This window comes from Emydura macquarii, unplaced genomic scaffold, assembly GCF_026122565.2.
Source record: "Emydura macquarii macquarii isolate MOO-44397 ecotype Brisbane River unplaced genomic scaffold, CSIRO-AGI_Emac_v2 contig_2768, whole genome shotgun sequence".
In the NCBI taxonomy this organism is placed as follows: Eukaryota; Metazoa; Chordata; order Testudines; family Chelidae; genus Emydura; species Emydura macquarii.
Genome location: NW_027132905.1, coordinates 3,703,085 through 3,729,715, shown reverse-complemented (window position 1 = coordinate 3,729,715; position 26,631 = coordinate 3,703,085). Strand labels below are relative to the sequence as shown.

The 26,631-nt window shown below is 50.2% G+C and overlaps 1 protein-coding gene across 3 annotated transcripts in view; it reads left to right on the top strand.

Moving 5' to 3' along the window:
* Window positions 1-26,631, top strand: part of LOC137165441 (proton-coupled amino acid transporter 1-like) — a 36,150-nt gene continuing 9,519 nt past the window's right edge. For all 3 annotated transcript variants that reach the window (XM_067566712.1, XM_067566713.1, XM_067566715.1), the window contains exons 1-10: window positions 1-71; window positions 5,912-6,050; window positions 7,289-7,379; window positions 8,817-8,905; window positions 10,243-10,338; window positions 12,115-12,199; window positions 15,100-15,318; window positions 15,738-15,836; window positions 18,327-18,493; window positions 24,986-25,155. In XM_067566712.1, the coding sequence (XP_067422813.1) occupies window positions 5,917-6,050; window positions 7,289-7,379; window positions 8,817-8,905; window positions 10,243-10,338; window positions 12,115-12,199; window positions 15,100-15,318; window positions 15,738-15,836; window positions 18,327-18,493; window positions 24,986-25,155 (1,150 nt within the window). In that variant the 5' untranslated portion in view covers window positions 1-71; window positions 5,912-5,916. The remainder of the gene's footprint in view (window positions 72-5,911; window positions 6,051-7,288; window positions 7,380-8,816; window positions 8,906-10,242; window positions 10,339-12,114; window positions 12,200-15,099; window positions 15,319-15,737; window positions 15,837-18,326; window positions 18,494-24,985; window positions 25,156-26,631) is intronic.

The window sequence follows — 26,631 nt, the reverse complement described above, 5'->3', positions numbered from 1 at the left end:
GTCAGGTGACGGGCCGGCACCCGGAAAACCATGATGGCGGGGCGGGGCCGCTGAGTGCGGGGCAGCGGCCGGTGAGCGCGGAGCGTGCACCGGGGAGGGGGGGCATTGCCCTGCGGGGGGTGGGGGGAGCGTGCACCGGGGGGGGGGGGGGCATTGCCCTGCCGGGGGTGGGGGGAGCGTGCACCGGGGGGGCATTGCCCTGCCGGGGGTGGGGGAGCGTGCACCGGGGGGGGGGGGCATTGCCCTGCGGGGGGTGGGGGGAGCGTGCACCGGGGGGGGGCCCTGCGGGGGGTGGGGGGAGCGTGCACCGGGGGGGGGCATTGCCCTGCGGGGGGTGGGGGGAGCGTGCACCGGGGGGGGGCATTGCCCTGCGGGGGGTGGGGGGAGCGTGCACCGGGGGGGGGCATTGCCCTGCGGGGGGTGGGGGGAGCGTGCACCGGGGGGGGGGGCATTGCCCTGCGGGGGGGAGCCTGCAGAGGGTTGAAGCCTGCAGGGGACAGGGCACCCTGGTTTAAAGCCCAGGCCTGGCCGCTCCAGGGTGGGTGTGAAGTGGGGGCATGCAGCAAACGAGGGGATCGATGAGGGGGGGGAAGGGCTTGTCCTGTGCAGGGGGGGGGCTGTGTTGGGGGAGCGTGCGCCCGGTGGCCTTTGCCCGGCATAGAGGTTGTGCCTGGGTAGTGCCGGTCAAAGATGACCATATGCCAAGGTGCCACTTGTAGGGGGGGGGGGGTTGGCAGCCTAGGCAAGGATGAGCCGTGGGCAATGCCTGTCCGCCTGATTTGCAGTAAGTTTCCTCTGCATTGGAGCTGCTGTGGCGCAGGGAGCGCTGGGGCTGTGTGTGTCAGGCAGAGGCAAGGCAAACTAGCTAGCGAGAGCAGAAAATGCTTGTCAGGGCCACCCACGTGTGGGCAAGCTGGAGGCATGAGGGCAGGATGCTAAATACAGGTTTTCTGGGAAAGGCAAGTACCGTGCAGGGGCTTTTGGAGCCCTGGTGCTGCCTGTCATCTTTCCAGGCTTTGGGAAGTAAGAGTGAGGTGGGTCCTGACTGAAAAGAGCGCTGATCATCTGACACACGGCTCAAATAAGGAAGGTCTTTCCAGCGGTCTGGGCATCACCTTAATTTTGAAAGGAATAGCATCCCCCGACCTTTCGTGTCCAAATCTGACAAGGAGGAAACCGTAATAACGGAGGAAATGGCTCCTCTACTTCAGTTCTGGAGGTAGAATCCTGACCTTAAAAGAGTAGAACTTGCAAGTGCGTACACCCACACTTCTCTCTAACCCCAGAGACTTCAGTGGGACTGTTCTTGTGTAAAATTGCCTGCATGATCAGGGTCAGGGGAGGGACTGAATGTCCCTGTCTCGACTCTCTGTAGTGATGAGGAAATAACTTGGGGGGGGGGGGGGGGGTTACTTTTGGCTGAGAACATTCCCTACATGGGTGAGACAGAGACCCGTTTTCTCTCCTCAGTACTTTTCCAAACTGTGTCTTAGTGGTTCTCCTTCTTGCTGATTGTGTGGAAATTGACCACTTGTGCTTCCTGCTACTGTGCAATCTTTGATCCAGAAATGAAGATGTCAAGTTATGATGGGCACATCTGCCTGGATTTCAAAAGACAAGAACATCTAGGTCTGCTCTGGGATAATTAAAGGGAGGAGTTGAGTGCTGACTGGAGAGCTGTGTACCATAACTATGTTGTTTCCTGCGTAGAGAACATCACTGATGTGTGCTTCAAATAGCATATCAGGCTCCTGCTCCACTAATGGTTTGTTTGTAGATGAGCCATGCAGAGTAGGTAGCGCAGCTGTAATTACAGTCAGATGGCTTTGTTGGAACAGTTTCTCTTTGATCCCCAGGCTGACAATTGCCTTTACTGTTCACAGTGCATACACCAACAATGCACTCTCCACTGGCATTTAAATCTTCCTGGTCTGAAAATGAATAGGATGCTGCTTGTAAAAATATCGCCAATTGTTTTGGAGGGCATGGGTAGAATTTGGAAATGAATCTGCAGGTGAGCTGGGGGGATTGAGCTGCATTAGTGACTGGATTTGTAATTTTGCTAATTGCCTTTTGGGCAGGACCCCATTTTAGTGGCTTGGCTGAAGCCAGGCTAAGTATGAAGGAGATTGCTCATCGCTCTTGTATTGGGCACCTATGGTAGAACCTGAAGGGACAGCTCACTTTGTTCTTTCTAGGTGAGGGAGGTAATTATTTGGGTTATGGGGTGGTGGGGTCTGGCACAAGCCTGCACCTGCCCAAAGACTTGGCTTTCTGTCTTCACTTATCTTGCTCGATGCTGTCCCTCCTCTCTTCTCGAAGCCTTGTAGAATATCATTCCACTTTCTTCTCTGTGTAAGCCCCTCTCCTTCATTCGCTTAATGCTGGAAGCTTAAACGCACACTTTGGAGGATAAATTCACCCTGGCCTTCAATGGATTTTGGCCCTCTAAACTATGAAGTTACAGTTTCAAATGAGTGCTTGTTTGCATCTCTCTAACCTCTAGGAAGAGCCCGTCTGCCCATCCTGATAACTTGGCTCACTCCTCTTGTCAGCAAATCTCCCCTCCCCATCGTGAAGGGGGTCATCCTGCTTTGTTAGATGCTGCTGTGGAGCAGTAGGTCTTGCCTTTACGGTGGAAAATAGAAGCTCCACTTCTGCAGTAGTGTGCTGGCCTTACGTGACTGCCTGTCCTCAGTGCAAACCTGCCTGCATTGCTGCTTGGTGCAGTGGACTTCCTGTAGGCTACTGTGGTGGCCCACACGTGTTCTGTGTCGGCTGCTTTCTGGTTAAAGCTTGCTCAGAAATAAGAGCAGTACAGAGAGAGGTCATGATTTCCCAGAACACCCCTTATCTGAGGGGAATCTTCCTGAAGAAGAGGTGAACCACTTGGGTCTCCAGGACAGGAGGGACTGATGTAAATTAACTGTAGATGATAAGAAATAGGTGCCTTGCTGACTAGGGAAGGGGAAAAGTAGCCGCAAGGACAGCTGGAACCTGAGAGGGGAAGGGACACACACAACCAGGAGCTGAGCTTTCCAGTGCTGCCTCATCATTCTAGGGTGTGCTTTCCCTGGCTGCAAAACTTCTACCGGCAGGAGGCATGTGGACTTGACTCGAACCACAGGGAGACCGCGAGGGGATAAGGTGATTGACTGCCTTGGAGCAAAGGGTTCTGTGTTGAAATGAACCTCTTAAGAGTGATCGCTGTGTCAGATCGTGAAGGAGCACGTTCATTACATGTGCTCTATACACATAGTTTGTATGCGAAGCCTTGCTCTCCTCCAGCTACAATTCTAACTGAGATAAACCCAACACTTTGCTGGGAGTATTTGGACAGATAATGTTTATGGTCCAACGTATACTGGGCTGGCAGGGGACATCAAGAGGGTAGAGGGGTGCATTCCCAGCAGCGTGGGGAGCCAGGAGTGGAATAGCAGGGGTTATACTTTTAAGGTTGAGATTTTAAGGTCGGGGGAAGCTTGTGTGACTTCTGTCTGTGCTATGTTTGGTTCCAGCCAGAGCAATGTCCCCCTCTGTTCCACGGGCAACTGTTTCCAAACTTCAGGGAATAGATTTTAGAGGCACTGGGACAGTTACTTAACGGAGGTCACTGCTTGCTGGATTTATTACAATGAGGGATCTTAAAGTGTGACATCACAGATCTCTTTAGATAATGGCAGAGGTGGAAGATGCCACACTCTGTTGTCCCCATATCTTGGTGTTCTTGATGTGCAAGCTTTTCTCATACATGCTGTGTGAGATTCACTAGGTAAGATTGTTTCTAGACGTCTTTTCTCCTTCCCTTCCTCTTCCTACCTCCACAGCCCCCATCCCTATAAAGCAAATGTGGCATGTTTCCAGGGACCCCTTCGTTTCTGTGCTGCCGTGGCTATTGGAAACAGCTGGGAGGTTCAGAAGGAAAATGAAGAGTTGAATGTGATGGGGAGTCTGTGAGCCTGAGTGAAGAGGAAAAGGACAGTGGCCTTGTCTTAGTGACTAAAAGGAGTTAGATTGCTCACCATTTAGTGTGAGCTGGCCAGAGGATGTCCAGGGTGTTGGAGAGACAGACCCCAGGTTGGGAAGAGAAGGTAGAGTTGGAGCCAGGAGGTTAACTTGAGAGAGAGTATGGAAGAGGAGGGCAGCTGGGAGCAGAGCGCACACAGCTGTTGGTGAGTGTCCTGAAGGGAATGCTGGAAAGTGACTGGACGGATAGGGGGGAGCTAGAAAAGCTCCGTGTCCTGCAAGACTAGGGAGTTGTGCCTGGTGGGAATTCCCTAGCGTTCTTCAGGATACATTCCACCTTGCCACATCTTCTTTCCTGAGTCTGTTCTCTTCCTCTCTGCACTGTTCTCCCCTACCAGCCCATAAGCTATAGCAAATATTTGAGTGCCTGTAGTCCAGGGAGAATGGCTGTTTGCTCTGGGCCCAATCCTGCTTTCACTGCAGTCTGGCAATTGCTTCAACAGGAGCAGAAGCCAGGTCCCTTGTGGCCAGGAGAGGGAATCAAAGCGGCATGGTGCTGCACAGCTGGCATGCGTGTATATTGCATCTCTCCTAGGCTGTGATGCTTGCCGGTTCTGCTTGGGGTTTATTATTTCTTACTTAAAGGTGCATTGTGACACTCCTGTGATAGTAGTGGAAACCCAGCCTGGGTCAGCTTATTTCTCTCTCGATATCTCTGCAAATTAACTACCAGCTTCCAGCTGTGTGGGGCTGCACCCATTGGTCACCCCAGCGGTAGACTTGTCTTGGGTTGCCTGACGTTTTCAGTCCAAGTGGAATTGCTGTAGCTGGGCCAGCAGCTGTGAAACTAGATGCTGCGTGGATTTCCATGCCTTCCCTCCCAATCCTCCTGCAAACCTCCAAAGCTGCTTAGTTGCATTTACAGGCTTTCAACCTTTACCATCTTAAGACCAAGCAAACATCACAGGTGGGAGGAATAATGCTTGGGTCTGCAGCCAGCATGCGGAGTGCAAAGGCATTTGGAGACTCACTCGGCTTTATCTTGGAATTAAGCAGCTGCTGGCTATCTGGCTTGCCCCCCAGGAGTAAAAGGCCTTCCTTTTAGATGATAGTGTGTGGGGCACCTGGTTGCTAGAGGCCTGACAGAGAAGGAAGGCTCCTGAAAGCCTCTGTTGTTTTCTCTTGTCAGATTTTATCCTGGATCAAGTCCATCTTGATCAGTCTGACCCCATCGGTGGGGGAGGGTTATCCTGAACCCTGGGTAAAGATTCCTGCAGCTGGCCCTGCCAGTGGGGGTCGGGACCTGCTTGTTGCAAACACGGATCTCAAAATACCAAGACACAGTCGATGAAAGACGGCTGGGGGCTCTGCTGGCTGCATGTGGGGCAGTTGCTCACATGCAGCAAAAATCATTTAACAGACGATAGAAGTGTCTCTTCTCTGGGAGTCCTTTGGGTGCCCGTCAGTCCTGAGCATATCCACTCCCTGGTGGACCTGTATTACAGCCACCATCTAGCTCCAGGGCCCTCCATTCTGAGAGCCTGTCCACAGCCGTCCATAATGGTGACCTGCAAGTAGATGGAGGGCTGTGTGCTGCTGCTGCTGCCATCTGATGCAGGTCACGTTCCAGTGATCTGTACACGCAGGACTTGCTGGGTACATCCCAGGTGGGTGTGTCTAACTTGGGGGAGGAGTGTGGGACCTACATTGACCTCTCTGCAGGCCTACGTGCTCTCCGGTTGGCCTGGAGGTTCCATTCAGGCATGCTGAGGCTGAGACTTCCTGGTCAGGATGGTGGGGTGGCGCCCTATAAAAGGCTGGCAGGATGAGCCTGCTCTGGCAATCACACAGTGAGCTGGTCCTGTGACGATGGCCGATCCAAAGAAAGCCCAGGCAGGGAGCACAGAGTTAGCAGCCGTGTTTCCTGATGCAACTGTTTCCACAGCCACGATGTCCACCAGGAAGCTGCGCAGTGAGGACTACAGCGACTACAGCTCCACGGATGCCACACCTGAAGGCAGCCCCCCCAAAGGCTTTGCCTCTCCTGAGTCCTACCAGCGGCTCGGGGAGAGCAACGGGACAACGTAAGTGACTGGTTCAGAACCACTTCCTGTCTCTGCACTGCTGGTGCAGACTGTCTGTGTGTCACTGACCGTGGGCACTGCATTAGAGTACTGGGTACCATGACCCCTCTGTACTCCACAGAGGATGTTCAGGGATCCTTTGGGCATGAAATGTGTTCTGTAACTGGTAAAGAACTACCCCCCTTTCACGAAGGAGGCGGCTGGCTTTGCAAACTCTCATACCTGTCCGTACAGGCCTCTGGGAGCAAACATTCGGCTCTCCGGGATTGCTGGAAGCTCAGTCCATGTGTGGCTAGATTGGATGCTTTGCACAGGTGCCGTGTCTCGGCAGGAATCTCTTTTTTTTTTTTTGGCAGCTTGTTTTCCCCAGAAAGCCTGACTCAGAGGTAACATCCCATTTTTTTTTTTAAAGCGGCTTTGGATTCCACCCCAGTCCGCCACTTTTTTTCCAGCCACCCCTCACTGGGGGACATGGGAGGCAGATGACTTGCCCAAATTCAGAGCAAATTGGTGTCACGGTTGCAGTAATGACTCAGCATCTTCCTTGCTCCCAGTGCAAGCAAACGGGCACCTCTGGGGCAGCTAGCATTGAAGCAGCTGTAATAAAAAATGATTTCATACTCTGGGCTTCCAGATCTCCTTATGGGGAAGCTCCTGACCTGCAGAGTCTGCTCTTGGCGACTCAGAATCTCCCTGAATGGCAGTGCAGGATGCTTGTTTCCATTCCTTGGCAATTTCTCATGGACCCATTCAGTGTAAATTGCTTCGGACTGCACCATCACCTGCTGGTGAAGCTGGGTTTATACCCCCACGCCACCTCTCCCTGTATCATTATCATCATCAATAAATAATACTAAGCAGCACTCATCTACATTTGCCAGGGGTATTTCTTGCTGCTTTTTCCAGCACTCAGCAACTCCTGATCTTGTTGTACAGAGATGAAGAAATAAGGGACGTTCCATCTAATAAGGGATTGTTGCCAACTCTCCCTTACTAAGTCCTGTGGGTGCTGAGCTGTGCCACGAGGCTGCCTGGGCAAACAGACATATATGCTTCTCAGAGATCCTACAAGGGTTTTTTTCCCCTGTTCACAACCATTGGCAATCTCTGTCCGAGAGCAGCCTCAGACTAGAACGGCCGTGCGGTGGGGACTGGCAGACTTGCACTGGGGCTTTGGACTGGCTCTGGGGATAGGATTTCCTGTGGCACTCCTGACAGTCTCTGTATCTCGTCCTCAGATGGTTTCAAACCTTGATCCACCTGGTGAAAGGGAATATTGGCACAGGCCTGCTGGGACTGCCCCTGGCTGTGAAAAACGCCGGCATTGTGGTAAGATGGCGCCTTCCCTAATAGCTCAGAGGCACCCAAACTGAATGGGGGGGGAGGGAAAGGGAGGACCAGGGGCTCCTGTTTGGGTTTTAGACAGTGGCATGTTGCTGACTTGGACTCAGGCCTTCTGTGTGTCTAAAACCACTTGCTTAGATGGCTCCCGGGGGTGGTCATAGGCTAGAAAGCCTCCAGCCCTCGGTCACTGGTTCCACTCCCTGCTTGGTCATTAGTGGTTGCACGTCCCTGCTGTCGAGTGGCTGGCTCTTCAGAAGCCTTGGTGAAGAGCTGCGGCGTGGGGCTGGTTCCTGGTGAGCAGACGTAGCCAGGGAGGCTTTGCTGCCGTATTCCCCTTGTTACCATTTTCCCTGCCCTGGCTTGAAGCAGGGTGCCGGGGAAGGTTTGCCCGTGCGCTGAGGTCACCGTGCCGTTGACAGATGGAGGGCTGCCGACTCCACAGCTGTCTGGCTGGTGTTTTTGCTAATTGTACAGCGACCCTTAGCCTTGTGCACGTCTCCTCTCTCCCATGCTGTGGTTAGCCCAGCGACGGTAAAGCCTCGGGCTGCAAGAAGGTGTCCTCTCCCCCCCCCCCCCCCCCTCTAGACTGAGAAACCCCACTGTGTAACATCAGGTGGTCTTGTCTCCACTCCTGTCAATTACGTACACGTGTAAGTTGTGACCGAAAACGAAATCTTGCAGCGTGATAAAATCATGCCCTCCTAGCCCAGCTGGTGGAACGTGGGTGTTAACGCTGCCCCAAAAGCACCTGGAACGCTCCGGCTCGGAGCTGCATTCCTGACCAGTCAGGTGCTTTGTTACCTTTCGGGTGCCACTGAGCCTTCCTGCTTATTAAAATTCTTCTGTGTCCAGCCGCTCCTACAACCCTCAGATGTGCTGCTCTCGCCCGTATCTGTGACAGGCCGTATTCGGTCAATTGCTTCAGCCTCTGGATGGAGCAGGCCACCATTCCACCCTTTCCCTGGACAGGGAGCCCCAGAGAGATGCTGGGGATTTTGACATGAAGTCAGACCCCAAGAGTTCCATTTCCCCTCCCCCCCTTGACTTTGCTACTAATCTGGTGCCACGGATGGTTTAAATATTGTCCATCTTCTGTACAGCTCCTTGAGGTACTTTGGCATGTGTTGAAGCCAACATAGCTGGCTTGGGACTTCTGCTGCTCTCCGCCATTCTGAAGCCATGCGCTTGCCCCAAACCTGTGACCAGCCTTTGGAGAGGCAGGGCCTGGATCCTAAAGGCTTTTCCCCCTTGCAGTTTTGGTGCCGGGGTCAGAGTGGTGTCCCACGTTTACTAGTTTTTGATGGATTCCTTGGTGGGCTCTTCTAATGCTGGTTCTCCGTAAATTGCTAGCTAATGTAAACCCAGTCTCATTTTAACCATCAGAGTGCACTCTCTCTCTTTCTCCCCTCTCCTGCTGTCTAGCTGGGCCCTCTCAGTTTGCTTGTGATGGGAATCACCGCAGTGCATTGTATGGGCATCCTGGTGAAATGCGCTCACCACTTCTGCAACAAGTAAGAGAAACTCCAGCTGCTGTCGTGCCTGAAACGTTGGCCTCCTATCCCCTCCCTAGCCCACCCCTTTGTCTTAGTTTTATTGAACCCTTTTAGATGTGGGGCTCCCTTGTGACACAGCTTTTAAACTCCCCAGGCAGCCTTCTGTCCATGGAAGTGTGCCACAGTGCTACAAGCCCTTGTGCAACCTGTGGACAGAAAGCTGTCCTTCCTGAATCCCTGGGTGTGGTGGGTGGTGGGTGGAGCAGGTTGGGGAGGATGTTGTCCTTGTAATATTGTAACTAGCTTTGCAGAGCATTGTATCAAGTTCCTCAGATTGGGAAGAGGCTGTTTGCAAGCTACCGGGTTAGGTAAATTACACAAACTTTTGGAGGGTTTGTTAGACAGAAGGAGCTGATGGGGAGGAACGCTTGTACCTCGGGTAAGGAGAGAGGGCTTACATTTGGCTGTTATAAAGGTGATTGTGTACAACATCTACTTTTGCCCTGCCTGGCCCTCAGAGTCACACTCACCGCATGTTACAGTTGTGCTCCTCAGTCCTTGTTTAGCACTTGGCCTCTTTGTATCCCAGAGCTGAGCCGAACAGTGCATCTGACGCACTGTATTTGTTGCTCCATCCTTGAGCTCTCAAACTGCCGCATGCTTTTGGGATGACAGCACCAAATTCTTCTCACTCCTGGCTCTAAACTAGATCTGACCCCTGGTCTTTGACAGCCTCGTTGGCTGAATCTGTTGTTTCACTGTGCCGCCATGATGCAGTGACTCAGAGGAAGAATGGCCCCACCAGTCTCTGCAGACTTCCTTTGTCAATCACTTAATCTTTCTCCACCTTTGCTTCTCCATCTGTAAAACGGGGTTGATGATGCCTCCCAGGGGCTTTGTGAGGCGCAAGTCACTAAGACCCCGGGATGTGCCTTGAGGTCACGGGTTGGGAAGAATTGAAGAGAGGTAAAGTATTAAAGAACGAAACAGGGAATGGAGGAAGCCAGTGTAACCTCACATGGCCTGATTGATTTGGAGATTATTTCCCCGCTTGCAAGTGTGTAGCTCTGAACATGCCTTTTCTGTTGGTTTGAGTCCCCAACTCACACCTGCAGTGGGCGGAGTCCCGTCTTCCTTGGAGCCGATACTGCAGGGTTAATGCTGGTAGTTTCGCAAACTTCTGAAGCTTCCATCTCCTTTATATAATATTGGGGTTCAACCAAGATGCCTAGCAGTTGCCAATCAGAAATATCTTCAGATTTAATGTCTACCAGCAGCAATCTTGCGGCGTTCCCCCTGTGTGTTCCTCTGAAAGTAGATTGGGCCACCAACATCGCCTTCCTCTCTCCTTTCAGATTTCAAAGGCCTTTTGTGGACTATGGAGACGCTGTGATGTACGGATTAGAAGCCAGCCCTAGCGCCTGGCTTCGGACTCACTCCATCTGGGGAAGGTACCGAGTTCTCTTCTTGCTTTGGGTTTGGATTGTGAGACGGAGAGCTGGATGGTCTCTAAAACATGCTAATCAAATAGTGAGTGAAACAAGAGACTTAACCGGTTCCTCCAGTTCAGGGAAACGCAACATCCACATTCGTGGCCTTGTCCCCATCTGAAGTGGGTCTGGCTTTGTGTGCAGGCCCCGTCTTGCCCTCGGAGAGGCTATGTAAGGCAAAGTGTTAAGTTCCAGCCAGGCTCTAGGCAAACACAGCTACTATTGTGTGCTCTGCAGTTGCTTGCATATGCCCCTGGCTGCTGGACTCTGTCTCGTTGAAACGATTGGTTTTTATTGCCTTGAAATGCTGGAGGTTGTCCTTTCCCATGTGCTCAGCTGTGGTGACGTAGGGAAGATGTGGTACTTTAGAGTTGTCCTGCACATATCTGAGTGGGAAAAGTAAACTTGTTTGCTCTGTAGCCTCACAAGGAAGGGACAAATCATGCTAATTTTCTTATCGCATATTTGGTGCCTCTTCCGGTCAACCAGCAGACACTGAGAAAGCTTAGCAGCCAGTAACTCCACTGGCTTGCAGGTATGCTGGTGTCGCCAAAGTCCGTACTTTAGCAGTCTGCCTGTTGCACGAAGTGACAGTGCGGGTGCAGCTCAGTGCCTCTCTGTTGAACAGGAGCCTGTAATGTCACCGCAGGAGGTGTTTCTTTGAATAGGAGGGGAAAACTTTTAAAGCAAAAAGGGTGAGAGTAACTGAATCTCCCAAACTGCTAGGCTTTCCTCGTGCGGGACGGTGCCGATCCCTTCCATGGAAAGGGCAATCCAAACTCACGCGGGTGGGGAGGGATCCTCTTCAATTAAGACTATGGGTAATTAACCATTGAAACAATTCGCCCTGGGTTGTGGTGGATTCTCCAGCACCGGCAATTTTAAAATCAAGGTTGGATGTTTTCCTAACTGATTGGCTTGTGGAATTACTTTGGGGGGTTCTCTGGCTTGAGGACAGTAGTCCCGTCTGGCCTTGGAATCTATTAATTTTGGGGTCCAGATCGTTGTTCCCACCCCATTTAAACTCTGTGCCTCTCCAAGCTGTATGGTGATGTCCCCTCCTCGGCCACCATCTTTAAGATGCCTTTAAAGGTCTCTTGGACTAAATCTCTAGCAGACACAACGTTAAACATACCCATGCCTAGCACAGGAAACTGACCCCTTTTGAAATGGGAGATGCGGGTGGACAAGGTGAACCACGAGCTATGTGTTTTTAAGCACAAGCCGCAGGATCCCATCCTAGCCCTTTTCTGAGACAGTGGTTGGAAACCACTCTTGTGACGCTGAGATCTGTTCACGCACCTTTCTCTGCTTGCTGCTGCTTCTGCTGGGCCTGTTCCAAGTATTGGCTCGTCTCTGAGTTGAGAGATTCCATCTTGTACCTTCCCGGAGCATTTTAGTTTGACAGTTGCTGGAGCAACCTTAAAAAGTTCTGAGAATACACAAAAATACCTCCTGCTGTGAGCTTCCTGGTGAAAAGGAGGGAGAGGGGAAGTTTCTACCTCTTGCACCACTCCCTCCTCCCATCAGCAGAAGCAAACAGTAATCCAGCTCACCCTTTGACCTCTAAATCTGTACTGCAGCCTCCCAGCCAATGAATCACTTACACGGTTGATGTAGCATTAGGAGCAAGGGATGCACCTTTAGCGTGAGTCAGTGTCTTGCAGGCTGCATGGGTTTTAACATTAGTGATGTTTTTAAACATACTTTCTTGCTCCTCCCTTCCCCCCTCCCCAGGTATGTAGTGGGATTTTTCTTGATTCTCACCCAGCTGGGGTTCTGCTGTGTGTATTTCGTATTTCTGGCTGACAATCTGAAACAGGTATGATTTTGGCTTTTTTGGTGATAAGGGGGTAGGGAGGGGAGGTCTTATTTAAAAAGTCTATTCCAGATTTGGGGGGGAGGGAGGAGCTCAGGTTGTTGGTCCTCCTACAAACTAAAACCCAAGCCCAGAGGAGTGAAGAGGAGTCTTGCTTCCGTAACTCAAGCGGTAGAAGAAAACTTAACCCTTCAGCCCAAGGCAAAGATCAATATCCCTGCTGCACTGCACAGTGGAAAAGTGACAGATACTCCCCCCTGCCGGGTGTTTGTCACAGATGATAAATGGCTACTAGACCTCGTGATAAATGGCTACTAGACCTCCTGTTTTCCTTGCACTTGCAGAGGACCTGGGAAAATTTTTTTTACAATAGATAAAAACTTGCCTGCCACATCTGTTGGCTTTGGATGCTCCCAAGCCCCAGGGGTTAAGAGGGGAAGGGGATTATCCTACATGAGCCTCTTGTGGGAATCTTACCGTAAAGCTGTTGGTATTGGCCGTGATCAGATGAGATATTGGACTAGATGGACTAGACAGCACAGGGGCACCTAGAATCTCCTACTGAGACAATCTCGATTTCAAGGGGTTCCTCTTGTAGAATGATGCCAACAAGATCCCTTTTAAACAGAAACAAACTAAGTCTCTTCTCTCTGGGCTGTAAACTTCCCAGGGCAGAGGGGACCGTTAGATCACCTCAACCGACATCTGTATATCACAAGCCACCAATACCACCCAGCACCCCCACACTACACCCAGCAGCTGAAATTAGACCAAAGTATTACTGCCTGGAAACAGGCATTTGCAAAACTTCCGAGCAAATGGGGGGTCCCCTGCACACCTTTCCATCCCAGTCAGTCCTTTCCTTTTAAATGGCTGGAATCCAGCAGGCAGGGCATAAAATGAATGGACTCTAGCTTTTAAATAAATAATGACCAAGGAGATTCCCTTCATGGTGATGCCTCTCGTGGGACGGTACGTAGGAGGGAGCATAAGTGCATGCTGAGCATTGAAGATCTGACCGAGTGCCCCGTGCTCTGAGCCAAGCAGCATACTGGGGGAACGGGATAGGGAAGGGGGGCTGCAAACTGTCCCACGAAGCATTGGAGGAAAACCCTGCCCACCCGCTTCCCTGGCATGTAGGGAACTTTTCTGTGGGAGCTCCCTTGATGCTGTGATGCATCTTTCTTTAAGTGGCTGGAAGGGGACTGCCTCAGCAGTTGTGCCTACTTAATAAACACTCTGCAGTGAGCTTAGTCACAGCGAGACATCCACAGGTGTGTACCGGTGCAGCTAATGTTTTGGTCTGTCTGATGCTGGTGGGCATGCTGAGTTGGGTTTTATTCAGAACAATGTAAATTGTTCCTCGTCTGGGACGGGATGCAGGTGGAAGGGGAGAGGACAGCGTCAGGTCACTCCCAAGAACTGTGCAGTAATGTCATGAAAATCATAGCATCAGGAGGTGGGGAGAGGATCTCCCAGTTACCGCATTTGGGAATAGACATGAATGAATTCCTGGGGGCTTCATGCCCTTCATGGCATTACGTTTTCTTCTCCTGGGGGTGTTCTGTCTCTGTTTCCACAGGGCAGTGAATTAGTGTGTGAACTGGTTGGTCTGCATTGGTGTGCTCTCTCTAGGATAGGCTGTTTGTTTTTTCTTCACCTCACAGACCGTCAGACTCAGTCTTGAATAGAGTGCAGGTGGACAAATGCAGCTAGCTGCTAGTTAGAATCATAGAATGCTAGAGTTGGACGGGAGCTCAGGAGGTGTCTAGTCCAGCCCCCTGCTCAGAGCAGGACTAACCTCAGCTAAACCATCCCAGCCAGGGCTTTGTCAAGCCGCAGCTTGAAAACCTCTAAAGATGGAGATTCCACCACCTCCCTAGGTAACCCATTCCAGTGCTTCACCACCCGCCTAGTGAAAAACCTTTTCCTAATATCCACCCTAGCCCTCCCTCACTGCAACTTGAGACCATTGCTCCTTGTTCTGTCATCTACTACCACTGAGAACAGCTTAGCCCCATCCTCCCTGGAACCCCCTTTCAGGTAGCTAAAGGCTGCTATCAAGCATGAAGTCTTTGCAAAATATGTGTTTATATGTTGTGCTGTGTTAGTCACACCAGGAGTGGTTATGGTTTGGGTAATACATTGTACGCAAACTCCAAAGTGCCTTTAATCCAATCACGTGGCAAAAAAGAAACTCTGTTTCTACTTTATGCAGTGTGTGTGCACGCATTGATTTCTTTGGAAAAATGTACTGCGCTGTCCTTTAATAGATTAGTTGCTGTTTGACTAAAAAGGGTTATTTGCAACTTATTTGGAAATCACAGCTCATCTGTCCAACAATCTGACACAGATTTGCTCTTCAGGTGATAGGTGAGGTGTCTGTCTCAAGTGTCTCTGAGTACCCAGGATGTATGACCGTGGCAGGGGGAGGATGCTCTTGGGTATAAAACACAGGGCTGGGCCGTATTCATCCTGTTTTTCAGCTTTTCAGGTTCCCTGTATGACCTCAGTGCAAGTCTCTGGATCGCTAAGCCCCACTTTCCCCATCTAGGGACAATAACATTTCTCACTTGGGTGTCTTGAGTTTCATTTGCCATTTATGAAGCTCTGTAAAATTCACATGAAAGCAGCTATAGATGTTCAAAGTGTTTTTCGTAGGAAAACCATGTCAAATGTTCTCTCCCTCCCTGCCCTAGCGTGGTGTGTTGGGTTATTAAAAGAACTTGCAGTATTTAAGTTTGCAAATGCAATCCAACTCTAAAAGATAAAGGCTCTGTGGCTCTTAATTTGAGAGACCATAACTGTGTGGCTAGGATTCGCCATCGCTTAGTTGCCAAGTTCATGTTATGACAAGGAACTGTTCAGGATCCTGGGTTTTTTTTTTGGGCACTTCCCTCCAGGTGATTTCTGCAGCAAATGGCACCTCCAATGACTGCCATTCCAACAAAACCACGGTGCTTACTCCTACCATGGACTCCCGGCTGTTCATTCTCTCCTTGCTGCCGTTCCTGGTGCTGCTCGTGTACATACGGAGTCTCAAGTTCCTGTCCGTTTTCTCCATGGTGGCCAACCTTGCCATGCTGAGCAGTCTCATCATGATATACCGGTTTATCATCATGGTAAGTGCAAAGGCCAAAAGCAAACGCCGTTTCAGTCTAGATGATCTTTCCCCCACCTTCCAGAACTCCCTCAGGGATGGTGTGGTGGTGCCGTGGTATGTCGGTATCTTCTGCGGGGGAGAAATTCCATTATCTGAACTATCCTTACGGGTTGCTGCAGGTCAAGACTGTTAGAGGAGTGGGTGTATGGTGCGGGGAGGAGGTCCCCTACTACCTGAGTGTTACTGTAGGTAAAGCATTAAGTGCACTGTACAGGGGGAGACTTACACAGCTCTTACAATGCTGGGCTTATGCCTGCTTTCAGGAGCATCATAGGCCACGTTTTGACTGGCTGGTTGTGATCTGAAACTTTGAGCAAGGGGCACAGAAAAGAAACTTTTGATGCAGGCCTCAGTGTCTCTCTTGCTGCTCTTTTCTAGGGCATTCCAGATCCCAGCAACCTGCCTCTCGTAGCGGGCTGGAAGACCTACCCTCTGTTTTTTGGCACGGCTATCTTTGCTTTCGAAGGCATCGGAGTGGTAAGTCTTGTAGGCAGGGCAAGAATCAGCTGCCAGTAGTGTTCTCTGCAGTATCTGTTCTGCATATACAGATAAATCTCTATGCTCATAAGCCAAATGTTTGAGCTGGGTGACAGGTATTCATTGTGTATCCACTAGACAGACGCAGCTTCCCTCTCTGTCAAACCTCGCTGCCACTAGGGGAGTGCAGAGGTGTCAAGCTCTTTATACTACAGCAGCAATTGTTCAGTTGCTTCCTCTTCAGATCTAATACTTTCAGACCAGGTGTTTTGACTTAAAGACCTGCTTGGAAGCTCCCTGTGTGGTGGAGGAGTATGGTCTCTAGGAGAGAAGCTCCCTGAATAGCTATACCAGGTTGGTTTTAAAGCTGCCTCGTTGGAGACAGAAAAGACAAAGTGACGGGTCTATTCCCGCCACTTGAGTAGCCTGTTATCTCCCAGCGGTTTCGGCTCAATTTCCTGTGTTGCCAGTTATGGATGCCTACCTCCTTGTAGGTGCTGTAAATAGAGCAGCATGCTGATATGAAAGAGGAGGAGGTGGGTCGGTGGAGCACTGATCATTATCTTGGTTAAACATCATAGGCTATATCCGAGAGCCCCCTTTCTAAGAAGACAGTGGTTTTCATTTCTTCGTGTTAGCTGGCCACATAAACACCTGAGCTGAAATAAGTCCATTAAGAACAAAAGAACAGCAATACTGGGTCCATCTAGCCCAGTACCCTGTCTTCTGATAGTGGCCAGTACCAGGTGCTTCAGAGGGAATGAACAGAACAGACAATCATCGAGTGATCCATCTCCTATCATCCTCTCCCAACTTCTGGCAATCAGAGGCTCAGGACACCCAGGGCATGGGGTTGCATCCCTGCCCATCTTGGCTAATAGCCATTGATGGACCTGTCCTCCATGAACTTATCTAATTCTTATCTAAGACATCTAAGAATATTGACAAAACACACTGCACAGAACTGTAAGGACTCTTGTATGTGGTGGTATACAAGCTCTCTGTCGCTAGCAGTATTCACAAAGCACGCATGAGGTGGTGGGAATAAATACTTTTGCTTATTTTGCTTCTCTCGCAGTCCTCTGCTCCTGTGGTTCTCAACCAGGGGCATGCAAAGGTCTTCTAGAGAGTATGTCAGCTCATTTAGATATTTGCCCAGTTTTGCAACAGGCTACATGAAAAGCAGTAGTGAAGTCAGTACAAACTAAAATTTCGTTTTGGCAATGACTTGTTTGTTCTGCTTTATGTTCCATACATTGAAATGTAAGTACAATATTTATATTCCAGTTGATTTATAATTATATGACAAAAATGAGACAGTAAGCTATTTTTCAGTAATAGTGTGCTGTGATGCTTTTGTATTTTTGTCTGACTTTTGTAAGCAAGTAGTTTTTAGGTGAGGTGAAACTTGGGGTAGGCAAGACAAATCAGACTCCTGAAAGGGTTATAGTAGTCTGCAAAGGTTTAAAGACACTGCTGTACTTCAACAGCTATGCTACTGTGACACTGTTGGTGCTCCCTCTTTAAAAATCTGTGCCATCTAAGACATAGCAGCTATCAAAGCATTCCACAGGCATCTGTCTTTGAAAACCTAAAAGCACCACTGGCAAGTCAAGTGGAAAAGCATAAGCAGGCAGGCCAAGAAAGAATTTGAAGAGCAGCTAGCTAAGGACACCAAAACTAACAGCAAAAATTTAAGGACGTCAGAAGCAGGAAGCCTGCCACCCTGCGATAGAATCTCCCAGCATTCCCAGCTAGTGGTTCTCTGAGTGCCAACGGTGCTGGGAGACTGGATTGGAAAGGGGGATAATGCCCATCTCTGGAGTGGAGGGTGTTGACCAGCTGGCACCGCATGCAACAGGGGAATCTTGCTTCAGAACAGGATTTAAAACAAATAAGTGCATGGGTCTTTAATGGCACAGAGGAGATGGTAGCAGGGCTTTCAGTGCTATGTTAGTTACGCTGCGTGGCACGCTCTTCCGTTTCTTTATGAAAGGTTAAAGGGATGAGTTGATCCTATTAGGATTTGACCATGATACCTGGGAGCCTGAATATCTCATACCAGAGTTTTCAACTATGTAATCCACCCTGGGCCTGTATTCATCCGACTGTTCCCGTCCCCCCTCTTTAACTCTTCAGCGAGATAGTGACTTGGTTAGTCTCTGCAGTCACACGGTTCCCTGCTCCGTTTCCTTGAGTCTTGTTGCAGCGCGGCATAGGTGGGGGAGATTACCCTTGATCCGGGGAGCTTCTTGTCCTGTCCGGCTGCTGCACTGTTGGCAGCTGGCTGAAAGCGACCGTTAGTTGTGTGCCAGGGCTGCTGCTCGCTGCGCTTAGTCTCCTCTGACTATGGGGCACAGACCCAAGGAGTTTTCCTGAATAAGCCACAGCCAGGAAGACGCTGGCTCCAGAAGTGGTGCACTAGATTTGGAACCTGTGAGGTGAAGGGTAGGGAAATGAATTGTTCGTTTGTCTTTCTCCTCTTCCAAGGTGCTCCCCCTGGAAAACAAAATGAAGAATCCCCAGCACTTTCCTGTGATCCTGTACGTGGGAATGGGAATAGTCACCTTCTTGTACATCAGCCTGGGGGCCTTGGGGTACCTCCGATTTGGAGCCAGCATCCAGGCCAGCATTACTCTCAACCTGCCCGACTGCTGGTGAGTCTCCAGTCAATATTATTTACCCCTCTGCGTAACACAAGAACCCAGGGGGTCACCCAATTAAATTAACAGGCAGCAGATTTTAAACACACAGAAGGAAGGACTTCTTCACACAGCGCACAGTCAGCCTGTGGAACTCGTTGCCAGGGGATGTGGTGAAAGCCAAAATATAACTGGGTTTAAAAACAAACAAACTAGATAAGTTCATGGAGGACAGGTCCATCAATGGCTATTTGACAAGATGGTTAGGGACACAACCCCATGCTCTGAGTGTCCTGCCCTGAATCTCTGACAGCCAGAGGCTGGGACTGGATGACGGGGGATGGATCACTCAATAAATTACCCTCTTCTATTCATTCCCCCTGAAGCAGCTGGCAGTGGCCATTGTCAAGACAGAACATTGGGCTAGATGGACCATTGGTCTGACCTGGTCTGGCCGTTCTTACATTCTGTGTACCTTGACCAGACCTGCCTGCTGTCCCGAGGAGCTTGTCAGGATACCACTTGGCCTACGCCTGGTATGACTGACGCTGGTGTATGGCCCTGCCAAGCCGTCGCCCTGTCCCATGTCTGCTGTCACTTCCTCTGTAGCGGGAGAGCGAAAGTGAGCATCTCTGCCATTTCCATAGCAGTTTGGGTCCGAGACTGTCCTGATCTCTCCACTGTACGTGTAGGAGTAATGCATGCATTCTACCGTCATGAAGCCTGCTACTTGTTTTCGTCACACAGGGATATCGGAGAGGGAGGGTTAATATGAACACAGCACTTTCTATCCCAAAGGCGCCATAGGCTGTGAAATGCATCCGTGAAATGCAGCCACTCCAGGTGTGGAATGTAGCATGTCATGAAAGGAAGGGGAGGTTTTGGCCAAAGTCACCAAGTCTTTCCTGATGAAAAGTGCCACAGAAGCTTTAATTTAAAGCTTTCCTCCAGAAGACCGACATTAAATGGCATGTGTAAACGGACTGAGCTTGGTCCTGCTGGGTCTTGAACCTGCGGCTCCCCAGCTGGTGCTTCGATTGCAGAGTTTCTCTCTCCTGGCACACGTCTGGTTAAGGGCTACTTCTGTCCCTTTCCCTTGGACACCGAGCCTCTCTGTTGTGGAAACCTTGCTGGGATTTCCAATTCATCACACCTGATGCAGGGGAGAGGATCCAGCAGTCTCCTTAATTCAATCCTGCTTCACAGGAAGGAACAGCAAAGATCTCAAAGCAGCACAAGTGCTTATCTTTTCCAAATTAAACACACACAGATTATTTTAAAAGTCAAACCCGGTGAACAATTAAGTAGGGGCCACAGTATAACCACGTGTGCTGTATCCCCAGTAGGGCCCTAGAATTCCCACACGTACAGCTCTGCATTGCACTTACCAGCCCCTAGATAAGTCTCCTCTCAACTTAGTTCTCCAGTTGGCAGAGAAGGCGACTGCCAAGCAGGATGCGTTACACCTCTTCTTTCAAGGAGCCAAGTGCTCAGACTTCCAAATGCTGCTAGTCCTGGCAGGCCCGTGGACCAAGAATCAAGTATAAACTTTTTGTAAGTCTGTGCAGCGATCTAACTGCTAGACTGCAGGGTGGGGGCCTTGTCACACCTCTTCTAAAAGGATGGCTGATCTTTTGAATCCGAAAGTGGCAGTTTTGTCCAAAGGGATTTTTTTAACGTCTTCATTAGGGAGTTGATGGTTGGTAGCTAAAGAGAGTTCTTCAGTGTCTGCTGGGTGCCTGACTTGTAGGTTACTGGGAAAGGTATGAGTGGGAGACAGGTTGTAAACAGGGCTCTCTTTTGGCTTTAGACAAATCATTTAACTTTGCTGCCTTAGTTCCCCTATCTTTGAAAAGTTTAGGGTGGCTTTGTCTTACATAGGCACCTATTATTCCCCCATTACCCCGCCGGTCCTGATTTTTCACACTTCCTCTCTGGTCACCCTAGCCTTGTCATAGAGAATGAGATTCAAAAGGAAATTGCTTGGCTCCCGGGGACCCAGACAGAGGTGCTACCAGCTGCTTTAATCTAAATCCTCCAGCTGCCTTCTCTTTTATAAGAGGCAGGTTTCAAAGGACCCTAAGGAACTAACGTAGCGGAGGAGTAGGAACTAATGAAAAGCCCAGTGCTGTCTGCTCGCAGCTAGGGGCTGCGTTTTGCCGTTTACTTGTAACTTGAAGGCTATTTTAATTGATTAAATAAGGCCCACAGATGTGAGGCTTTTGAAACTGTTTGTCTGAGGCTTAACATTTGCCAGCTGAAGTCCTGGAGAAAGCATGTTGTGTAACTTCCCCTTTTTGTCTCGACTTCCTGACATTGGTTTCTACCTCCGCCACTCAGGAAGATGGTTGTTGGTGGGGTGTGCAGTAGGTCTCCCTTCTTGGGACAATAACCTTGGACTGGGATGCAGAGTAACTCCAACTTCTGGTCTTATTTTCCTTGTTACCAGAACTTATGCGCGTGTGGTGCTTATTTAGAAATTGCCACTCAATCAGCGCGGTGCAGGAGAGACTTAAAAAAATGCTTTTGTGTTATGGTAGCGCCTAGAGGTCCCAGCTGAGATCAGAACCCCGTTCTACTAGGTGCAGTAGAAACACACAGTAAGACGGTCTTCGCCCCAGAGAGTTTACAGTCTAAACAGGCAAGAGAAAGGGTAGAGGAGAGGAAGTATTACTATCCCCATTTTTACAGGTGGCGAACTGAAGGGCAGAGAAACAAAAGTAGCTTGCCCAAAATGTCACAAGGAATGTATGGTAGAGCTAAGAATTTAACCCAGCTCTCCACAGTGCCTTAACTACAAACCCATCCTTCCTCTGTGCAGACCATCCGCTTTCTAAAATGTCGATGGCTTTTTCCAAACTCTGTGGTGTTGGGTTTGAGGAGGTGGGAAAAAAATGTTGGGCAGAACATCCGGATTCTGAACTACGTCTTGGTCCCCTGCACGTCCTTGGAGTATGCATTAGATTGAGCACTCTTGAAAGCAGAAAACTCCCAGCATGTCTTTCTTAAAGGAACATTGCTTTCTTTTCCCTTTAAAGGACAATTGCCCCCCTCATCTCCACAAAACCCCCTAGAGTGGAAGGGAAGAACGTGAACTGATCTCTATAATCAAAGGATCGTGTGTATATGAATGTAAATCCTCAGGATTATCCCACATTCTTATGCTTTGTATTCAAAGTACAGCATGATGTGGATTATTCATGAGGTGGAAAGTACAGTCTCTGGGGAAATGGAATCCTCCGCACCTGGCCTGCAGAGCATTTTCAAAGCGCTGTGCAAACATGAATTCACTTCCAGTCAGAACACTTGGAGCAAGTTGTAAATAAGTATTGATAACTTGGAAATAGAACAAAAATCAAGCTCTGTTGAGCTCTGTTGTGACCTTGTGACAGAGCCCGTGGTGGGGGCTGGTGTGGAGGACATAGCCTCTGTGAGACGTCCTGGAGCATGACCTCTGAAGTGGACGTGTCTGCTCCTCAGAGTGCACCATACATAGTCTGCGTGACTCCATGATTGTCCCTGAACGGGGCCATCTTTGCTGTGGGTGGAGGCTGAGCTGTGGCTCCTAGCCCTTCCTGGCCCCAAAGCCCCCCACCACCCGGCCCCGCCTCTCTTTCTGCACTTAGGTGGCTGTTGTGCTTGGGACCAGCGCAGGGGCGAAGTTGCTGACTCCTTGTGACCTGCGCAGAGTCCTTCTGGGCTAGCCTGCCCTGCATCTTTGCAGAAGTGCATTACAATAATACAGATCTCTTGCTATAGGAGCCAGTGCCCTGTAGCTTTCCCCATCTTTGGTAGTCACTTAGTGTGACACAGTGGGACTATAACCAAACCAAACCCAGAAACAAGTGACTTATGTTCAGATGCGCACTCACATACCTGGATGCAATGCAAAACGTGGCTTATCCCCCAAGCCCCAATGTGCATAAGCACCTAGGTATTAACACCCATAAGTTGCATTTGCACCAGTGTGAAAACTTTGCCCGTAGCTGTTCACACATTAAGCTGCCTTGATAAGGTATGGACATTTTCAGTAGCTCGTATGAATTGTAAATCCCCCGTGGGCAATGTAGTCAGAATTCTTGAGTTACCGGCTATCTGAAGAAGACTGCATGAAGTAACTAGAGAATTTATAAAAGAAATTCCAGGCATATTTACAGAGGAATTACCTAGGGGAGACCTATTCCAATACAGCTCCTGTGTATGGCTTGCACTTTGTATCTCACATGTCCGCCTCACTTCCTGAGCCAGGGTGGAGTTTTTCTCCCTGTACTGCCACCACTGAGTTGATCTTCCCAGCTAAAGCAGTAACAATGTCATTTCACCCCAACCCCCCTCAGCTTGTGCATGGAGCAGAGAAGCAGCACGGCTCGAAACTGATTCCCAAAGGGAAGAGAGATTTTTATTGGCTACTTTGATTGTCTGTAGGTTAGAATTGCAAAGTGCTTAATCCTCCTGCTTAAGAGTGGTTCTGTGCGCCATCGATCAGGTGGTTCTCATCCCCTTACCCCAGCTGCCCAGCTCCTGGATTTGAATATCTCACTGGTGGTTTGCAATGCTCAAAAGTCCCTTGCCCATGTGAATGTGTTCAGGTCCCCCCGCCCACCAACCTTGACTTCAGAGCATTGCAATTCCTAACATCCTTTGCTTTGTTACCTTGGATAATGACTGGGGGGCAGCACTTCCAGCCTATGGATGCTAAAGGATTATACAAAGATGGCTGGCCCTTCCTGCCCTAGCTGGAGTTTTTGTGTCTCCAGCTTCCGTTTGTCTTCCCCAGTGCCACACAAGTTCTGTCTAGCTCTGCTCCCCCATGCATGTTCCTACTTTTCCAAACAGACAGGCATGCACACACACAGGCATGCTAACTGGAAGCCTGACCTGGTGACGGGGATTTAGATTGGCACATGCAATCCTGGGATCTAGCCAGCTGGTTGGCCCGGGTTATACAGCGCTCTTATAAAAGGCTGGTTCTCTTGCCCATGGACTCCTTGACGTTGCACGGCAATTGGCATCCCCCAGCCATCCTTGGTCAGAGATCAGGGGTCATTCTCAAGCAGAGAAGACAAATTCCTTCCCTTTGTATCTCTGGTGTCTGTTGCTGTAGAATGAGTGCCTAGGGAGACCCCTTCTGACTTGGGAACTGATATGTTAGCGAGGTTCTCTACCAGGCCCCAGAACTAGCCCAGAGTGGCCATTTTAGTAGCACCTTCCCCCAAACGCTCTGTGTAGAGCTCCAAAAATAGCCCGTTTTTTTTTTTTTTTTTTTTTAATCGAGCAGGTTAAAGTGAAGGCGGTGGTGACGTCTGCATTGCGTTTAACTTCCTAAGCCTGTGCTAATCCTGGCAGTGCAGTCCTTCCCCCTAGCTGGGGGGAAAGGCAGCAATCAAAAACTGTGAATATTCATGTCTAAAGCTGATAAACCGCTTTGAAGGTATCCTTGATCTTTTTATTTTAAGGAACTGAGTAAAATGCTTGCCGCAGAGCGAGGAGAAAAGGAGCTTTTTCTTCCTCCCAGAAAGAACCCAAATTTTGCTAGCAAAAGTAGGGATGAGAGAGAGCCCAGGAAACAGGTAATAAGGTACAACTTCAGTAATTCTAGGTCCCTGGCCCACAGCCAGCGTGGGTTGCTGGTGGTAGGGTGACCAGACGTCCTGATTTTATAGGCACAGTCCCGATATTCGGGGCTTTTTCTTATATAGGCACCTATTTACCCCCCTCCCCCCCATGCTGCCCGTTCTGTTCCTGTAGCCTTTGGACTCCAGTCAGTAGGAGCTTTGCAGACAGTGTCCTGCTGTGTGTGCAGGTGCTTGTAAGTTCAAATCCTTGGCCCTTAGGAACCACCCTGACAAGTGTGTGAAATGTCCCCCTTACAGAGCAGTGGGAGAAGACACATGTGCAAGCTGCAGAGTTCAGGAACTGGGTAGCAGCAGTCTGCTTTAAGCCAGGGGCTGAACGTGTGGCCCACAGAGCTTCCACAGAAGCCAAAGGTATTTAGGTACCTGGAAATGCAGCGAGGCACCTAACTCCCATTGTCTGCAATGGCAGGCTCTTACCTTAGGCCGTTTTGTAAATTCCCCCAGGCACCTAGCTGCATCTTTAAGCACCTAAATACCTGTGTAAATCTGACTCTTTGTACCTTCACGATGGTGGGGGTGGGATCAGAGCGCTTGAAACGCTAGTCCTCGACAACTCCAGTCCTGTCGTCCCTTAGGGCACCAGCCCACACTGAGATCTCTCTCCTCGAGCCATGTCGCCATGCTGAGTGCCTTAGGGTAGTGCTGCCCTGACTCGGGAATGGCATGCTCGCTCACCCCTTACCCTGGGCTCACGCGGCAGGATGAACGCGTCTTGCCTTGTTTCACGGACAAGGGGATTAAGCCCATTTCTCTCTCCCTTCTAAATTCACTTTTGTCGCTGAGTTTTTATTTTGCTTTGTCTAAAATCTGCCTCGGAGGGGACTGGGAGCGTCCGTGGCGCTAACTGGATCTCTCCTTGTTCCTTTTGCAGGCTATACCAATCTGTCAAGCTGCTCTATTCCATCGGGATCTTCTTCACCTACGCGCTGCAGTTCTACGTCCCCGCGGAGATCGTCGTGCCCGTTGCCGTCTCCCAGGTGCCGGAACGCTGGGCGCTGTGGATCAACCTGCTGCTAAGGACGTGCCTCGTCTGCGTAACATGTGAGTAGGAGCCAAACCCGTTCGGTTTGCTCCCCTTCTAGGGCGGGGATGGGGAGACCTAAATAACTCGAGAAGCCAGAGCAGCTTGTGGTCCGTGTGGTTTCCCTCTCTTAAATCTCTAATCGACCCCTAGGCGGCAGGCAGGGCTATGCCCCCTCTAAGGTCTTCAACTCCTCTCCCCTCATGATCTCAGGCTACGGTCCTTGTCCGCCTTCTTGGCTGTGGTTAGAGACTCTCTGGAGAATCTATTCCCGTCGTCCGCATTTTCAAATGGTCTCTCCTGGGCGAGCGCACGCATCCGTGAGACGCAGAGTTCACGGCAGGGGAGGAATCGTTTGTGGGAACCTGTGTGAAAGAATTGGCAGTGTATCCCAGCATCTCACTCAGTGCTTGCCGGACGCTTACAAATCCACCGGCCAGTCTGACACCACTTGGCACAATTGTTAGGCTCTGCCCAGGAGAGCCAGTGGCCTGGGAGCAGAGGTATTGCAGGTTAGGACTGTGCAGTGTAAACTTGCCCAGCATCTGTCCCTTCCCTGCCACTCGCCCTAATCAGAGGCTGCCATGCTTGGCTCTCCGTGCACGCAGGATGGGAGCAGCAGGCACCGTGTGTTGGAGCAGCATGGAGGAAGCTTGCACAACGCTTACCCGTGGTAGGTCAGATATCAGGGATTCACTGGGTACACAGTGCAGCGCATTCCCTGTGGTGTGTGCCTAACCTTGGGTGGAGCTAATGCACGTACGTATTTGACGGATACACGCTCTGCAGACCGTTTCTAGCTGTTCTTTCATGCTTCAGAGCTTGTGAGCCCCTCACAAATAGGTAACTTCCTCCAGTGAGTCAGAAGTTGCTGGCTAATACAGTAGCTGGATGGGAGGGGGCATGTTAAATCGGCCAGCCACACGCTTTCATATATAACTGACCTACTTCACAGTATCTTAACCGAGAACTGGCTAAATGAAACAGAACAATCCTCCGGGCAGGGTTAGAGGCTCACCTACGTCTCCTCCATGGAAGCTGACTAGCCCAAAAAGAAGCCCTAACCTCAAGAAACTTCTAAGGCTAAGAGAGCAGGTGCTGTGGCAAGTATTTAGAGTTGGTCTTGCCTGGAAGAAGTGCAGACTACCTGTGCATCAAAGAATCGGCAGCAATGATGATTTCATCCTCTGCAGAGAAAATCTTGGAGTCTGGGTTTATCGCTGTCCTGGATACTCGGTTATTAACAGCCGCCAGAGATGCTGCAGCCCATCTCCGGCTAGTGGGAAGACAGAGCTCCTTCCCCTCAGATGCCGACCTAGCCATCATAACAATGTGTGTCACCTCTATCTTGAGTCACTGCAGGAACTTTGTTTAGAGCAACAGCAAGAGTAAGCCAGTCTCCTAGGACAGACCAATCGAAAGCTTGTTGTATTGATGCTCCCCATCCAATCCAGCATCTTCTTCAACATCCTGGCCCTCATCAAAGCTGTCAGTAC